The sequence below is a fragment of the Dermochelys coriacea genome, chromosome 1 (assembly GCF_009764565.3).
Source record: "Dermochelys coriacea isolate rDerCor1 chromosome 1, rDerCor1.pri.v4, whole genome shotgun sequence".
Lineage (NCBI taxonomy): Eukaryota > Metazoa > Chordata > Testudines > Dermochelyidae > Dermochelys > Dermochelys coriacea.
The window spans coordinates 181424597-181430596 of NC_050068.2; the positions used below are offsets into that span (position 1 = coordinate 181424597).

Sequence of the window (6000 nt, forward strand, 5' to 3'; positions counted from 1 at the left end):
CACCCCCTCCCCCCCTACCCAAACTCCCTCCCAGAGCCTTAGGCAGGTAAGAGCAGAGTTGGGGGGGGGGGGCAGAGTTTGGCGGGGGCAGGTTCTCGGCAGCATGAGTGACATTATTGGCCCACTGGGAGGATTTCAGGACCGGCACTGGTCCTAAGGTAAACCGAGTGAGACCCCTGTCCTAGATATCTTTAATGGAAATTAGTTTTAGCTAATAGCTGCATAATTCTTCCCAAACCCTGAATTATTTAATCAGGTAACAATGACCTAAGACACCTATACTGTGATTTTTGAAAAACAAACATTTAAGAAGAAATCACATTTAATGACAAGGAAATAAGCATGGTTAAATCTTTAGTAATCTGATCAGCTTCATTCCAATTGCTATGGAAAGCCTTCTAAATACAAGAGTGAAACTCACCAGTTACTGGTTTCAGAATAGCAGCCGTGTCAATCTGTATCCACAAAAAGAAAAGGAGTGCTTGTGGCATCTTAGAGACTAACAAATTTTGTGAGCTACAGCTCACTTCATCGGATGCATTCAGTGGAAAAAGATGTTGATCAGGTGGTTCCGCAGTTTCTTTGAGAGCGTGTGGCACAAGCTGTCAACATAGTCTGTGTGGTATGTAGATTGTAATTTTTTACCTTCAGTCCTTGTGGTATGATAGACATCTGACAGCTTGTGCCATACGCTCTCAAAGAAACTGCGGAACCACCTGATCAACATTTTTTTCCACTGAATGCATCTGATGAAGCGAGCTGTAGCTCACGAAAGCTTATGCTCAAATAAATTTGTTAGTCTCTAAGGTGCCACAAGTACGCCTTTTCTTTTCACCAGTTACTGTCAGTTTCAAAGGGAAGGTGACAGGGCAGCAATTCAACCCTAACCCTCCATTCATAAGAAAGGAATAAAGGTGAGCAAGTGAAATTTTTCCAGTCTCCTCCTTTTTCTTCCTCCTCCTCAGCAGCACTTGGTGTCTCTGAGATTCACAGCTTTCTGGAACTGCACAGTGACTTTAACAATAATTTAGATCATTTAATTCCAAGTGGTCAGGCAGCAACAAGTAAATCAAATGAGATTCTTTTGTTTCCCCATGTTATAAGAGAACAGCAGAGACAGAGGAAAGAACTGAAAGCGACAGTGCCAGAAGGAATTTTGTCTGCACAGAATTCTCCCCTCTATCAACAGTTCGGAAGGGAGTTGGGCCCACCCCCAGCCCTTAATTCTGTTTCCCCAGTTTGTACCATTTTAACACCACTTCTCTTATAAATGTTTCCAGGGCTTGCAAAGACAAAAACTGCAAATGAAAAAAAGGACATCAAAAACCCAAATGCAGATATTAACATATGATGGCCTTACAGCTCTGTTGCTAAGTTAGACATGTAGTGAGCCTTAACATAATTCCCATCTCCTCCTGCTATGATCCATTCTAACACATACTCCATGTCAGCCAAACTTTTGAATTAAGATATGATCTATTTTATACATATACTCGGGTATTAGCTACTTCTAGCTAATTCACGGTCTTAAGCTTCATTTTTAAATATTTTTTCATCAGTGTTGTGCCCATCTTGTTTTAAGTCTGCGGCCAGGGAATACATATTTCCACAGTAATTTTGTAGCAAGTGACCATCCATTTGACCGGAACATAACAAGGTACCAGGGCTCATTGGAGGCCCACATTTCATGGACAAGCCAAGTACATTGCTAAGTAAACTTCAGTGTCAATATGAAATTGGCACACAAGATGGCAAATTCATCATGTTTGAAGACTATGGCTGGGACAAAAGTATATATGTTATTCCCCACAATATAGAGACGAACAGTAAATGCAGTCAGATTTCTAGCACTAAGAAAAGGAGTACTTGTGGCACCTTGGAGACTAACAAATTTATTAGAGCATAAGCTTTCGTGAGATACAGCTCACTTCATCGGATGCATTTGGTGGAAAAAACAGAGGAGAGATTTATACACACACACACACACACACACACACACAGAGAACATGAAACAATGGGTTTATCATACACACTGTAAGGAGAGTGATCACTTAAGATAAGCCATCACCAGCAGCAGCGGGGGGGAAAGGAGGGAAACCTTTCATGGTGACAAGCAAGGTAGGCTAATTCCAGCAGTTAACAAGAATATCAGAGGAACAGTGGGGGGTGGGGTGGGAGGGAGAAATACCATGGGGAAATAGTTTCACTTTGTGTAATGACTCATCCATTCCCAGTCTCTATTCAAGCCTAAGTTAATTGTATCCAGTTTGCAAACAGAGGCTCGTTCACCTGCGCATCTACCAATGTGATATATGCCATCATGTGCCAGCAATGCCCCTCTGCCATGTACATTGGCCAAACTGGACAGTCTCTATGTAAAAGAATGAATGGACACAAATCAGACGTCAAGAATTATAACATTCAAAAACCAGTTGGAGAACACTTCAATCTCTCTGGTCACTTGATCACAGACCTAAGAGTGGCTATCCTTCAACAAAAAAGCTTCAAAAACAGACTCCAACGAGAGACTGCTGAATTGGAATTAATTTGCAAACTGGATACAATTAACTTAGGCTTGAATAGAGACTGGGAATGGATGAGTCATTACACAAAGTAAAACTATTTCCCCATGGTATTTCTCCCTCCCACCCCACCCCCCACTGTTCCTCTGATATTCTTGTTAACTGCTGGAATTAGCCTACCTTGCTTCAGAGTAGCAGCCGTGTTAGTCTGTATTCGCAAAAAGAAAAGGAGTACTTGTGGCACCTTAGAGACTAACAAATTTATTAGAGCATAAGCTTTCGTGAGCTACAGCTCAATGCATCCGATGAAGTGAGCTGTAGCTCACGAAAGCTTATGCTCTAATAAATTTGTTAGTCTGTAAGGTGCCACAAGTACTCCTACCTTGCTTGTCACCATGAAAGGTTTTCCTCCTTTCCCCCTCCTGCTGCTGGTGATGGCTTATCTTAAGTGATCACTCTCCTTACAGTGTGTATGATAAACCCATTGTTTCATGTTCTCTCTGTGTGTGTGTGTGTGTGTGTGTGTGTGTGTGTGTGTGTGTGTGTGTGTGTGTGTGTGTGTGTGTGTGTGTGTGTGTGTGTGTGTGTGTGTGTGTGTGTGTGTGTGTGTGTGTGTGTGTGTGTGTGTGTGTGTGTGTATATGTATATATAAATCTCTCCTCTGTTTTTTCCACCAAGTGCATCCGATGAAGTGAGCTGTAGCTCACAAAAGCTTATGCTGTAATAAATTTGTTAGTCTCTAAGGTGCCACAAGTACTCCTTTTCTTATTTCTAGCACTGTTAATGATAAAGAATCACACCTGCCAGTCAGTGCCTTCTACATAGCATTGCCACTGCAGCCTTTGTTCTAGGGATTAGAAATTTGCCTCATGGCATGCACAGTACATACTTTCCTAAAACTGCCTTGTGGTTTTTAAGCTCAAGACTGGCTTAAAAGACTGTTTTCCTTGTGTGATGTGTAATCTTTAACTCACTAACAAGATCTCAAGGCAAGAACAGTTAAACCAGCCACGATAACATCCTGAACTCCGCTGATTTACAGAGAAGGTAGACTGATGAACAGTCTGAGTGATGCAATTTGCGTATTTTGCAAGTTGTACCTACATACATTGCCACAAATTGCTGCAAGCCCCAGTACAGCCATTCAAGGTCGCACAGTAAGTGACCCTTTCATTCAATTAGGCACACAGATTAAACCAGGGACAGGCAGGCAAATATGCAACTCACTCACAATAGCACAAGGACTGTGTCACATCGAGGGGTGGGGCCAGACAATGATTTAGCAGTTGCAATGTATTGAAATGCAAGTCAACTTTAAAGGCAGCTATAGGAGAGGACCAGAAACGCGCTCCCCCCACTTGCTGCAGTGAATGACACTTAAAAGGCGCGTCTGAGAGCAGCACTGAAAATGCCTGCAGCAGCCCACAGCTGCTTGTGTTCGCGCCTCCCATCGGGCGAGATAAACAAAAAGGGTCTTTCCTGAGGTCGCCGACCAACACCACGGTAGATTATGAAACGGGAAGGAAAGGTGAAAACGCAGGTTACTTGTCACCACCAGGATTCACCTGCTCTCTGGCGTTTCCCAAATTCCCACTGGGGAGAGAGAAACTGCAAGCAAGTCAGTGTCACTTTCCGAGGGGGGCCCAGGCGGGCGGGGCAGCGCGGGCTCATGAACAGCTGTTCTCAGGGCCACGTTTTTAACGGTGATGGCTGGAAAGACGCCTCGAGAACAGCCCCACCCCCGCCCCCCACTAGGCCACATTGCGCATTGCCCCCGCAGCAGAGGAGCCCCCCCCTCCCCCACCCACCCCGCGCCCCACACCCGAGCACCGAGTCCCAGCCGAGACCCCACGGGCCCCAGCGGCGGCTCGGGGGCGGTCACCGGCCCCCACGGAGGCGCCGCCCCGGGGCCCGCCTCCCGCTCGCAGGGCTGCGGGCTGGTGCGACGCCTGGGCGCGGGGCTGCGGTACCTGCGCTGGAAGTCGGGCGCGAAGGGGGCCAGGTAGGGGTCCCGCGCCAGCAGCCGCGGCAGCTCCGGCACCGACACGCCCCGCGCGACAGCGGCGGCCATTTTACCCACGGCAGCGGTCGCCGGCTGCCTTGGCCCGGCCTATATACACCGTGGGGGGGGGGGGGGAGGGGAAGCACAGCCCGGCCCCGCCCCCAGCTGGGGGGAGGGGGGGCAAGGCCCGGACACCGGCTCCCCGCAGCCCGCCCCCGCCCCGGGGAGCCGCAAAGCTCCGCTCCCCTCCCCCCGCAGCCGCATAAGGGAGCCCCGGGCTCTGCGGGGAGTAACTGACGCTTCAGGACCGCAGCGCTGGGGAGGGGGCCCCGGGGCGTGTCCGTCTCAGCCCCAATCGCCAAAAGGCGGCGGGCGGGGGAGGAGGAGGCGGGGGCGGGGGGGGCTGGTAACCCTTCCTGTCTGAACCCCCCCCCGCGCCTCCGTGCCAGGGTCCGAGCTGAACTGCTAACCGCCCCGCTGGCCGGAACGGCTGAACTTGGCTGGTGGCTCCGGACCCCGCGGTCAGAGCAGCCGATGCTCATCCCGCGGCGCAAAGAGGGCGGCCGTTCTAACGCCCCAAACCCAACCCAGCCCGCTGGCCCCGCCCCTTCCCTGCGGCCCCGCCCCCTGCCTCGCTCTCCCCTTTCGCGGGGCCGCGGGAGGCTGGAGGACTCTCCCTGGCGGCTGCGGGGCTTTGGGCTGAGGCAGGGGGTTGGGGGGCAGGAGGGGGTGAGGGCGCCGGCTGGGGGCGTAGGCACTAGGGTGGGGCAGGGGGCTTTGGGTTGAGGCAGGGAATTGGGGGGCAGGAGGGGGTATGGGCTCTGGGGTGGGGTCAGGGATGAGGGGGTTGGGGTGCAGGAGGGGGTGAGGGCGCCGGCTGGGGGCGTAGGCACTAGGGTGGGGCAGGGGGCTTTGGGTTGAGGCAGGGAATTGGGGGGCAGGAGGGGGTATGGGCTCTGGGGTGGGGTCAGGGATGAGGGGGTTGGGGTGCAGGAGGGGGTGAGGGCGCCGGCTGGGGGCGTAGGCACTAGGGTGGGGCAGGGGGCTTTGGGTTGAGGCAGGGAATTGGGGGGCAGGAGGGGGTATGGGCTCTGGGGTGGGGTCAGGGATGAGGGGGTTGGGGTGCAGGAGGGGGTGAGGGCGCCGGCTGGGGGCGTAGGCACTAGGGTGGGGCAGGGGGCTTTGGGTTGAGGCAGGGAATTGGGGGGCAGGAGGGGGTATGGGCTCTGGGGTGGGGTCAGGGATGAGGGGGTTGGGGTGCAGGAGGGGGTGAGGGCGCCGGCTGGGGGCGTAGGCACTAGGGTGGGGCAGGGGGCTTTGGGTTGAGGCAGGGAATTGGGGGGCAGGAGGGGGTATGGGCTCTGGGGTGGGGTCAGGGATGAGGGGGTTGGGGTGCAGGAGGGGGTGAGGGCGCCGGCTGGGGGCGTAGGCACTAGGGTGGGGCAGGGGGCTTTGGGTTGAGGCAGGGAATTGGGG

General features: G+C 52.4%; 1 protein-coding gene across 6 annotated transcripts in view; it reads right to left on the reverse strand.

The window, feature by feature from the left end:
* The window catches only part of GBE1 (1,4-alpha-glucan branching enzyme 1), a 274774-nt gene extending 270037 nt beyond the window's left edge, over positions 1-4737 (reverse strand). For 2 of the 6 annotated variants that reach the window (XM_043509638.1, XM_043509640.1), the window contains exon 1: positions 4493-4737. In XM_043509638.1, the coding sequence (XP_043365573.1) occupies positions 4493-4593 (101 nt within the window). In that variant the 5' untranslated portion in view covers positions 4594-4737. The remainder of the gene's footprint in view (positions 1-4492) is intronic. The other 4 variants (XR_006279482.1, XM_043509634.1, XM_043509617.1 and 1 more) reach the window with 4 other exon arrangements.
* Between the last annotated feature and the right edge of the window lie 1263 nt (positions 4738-6000).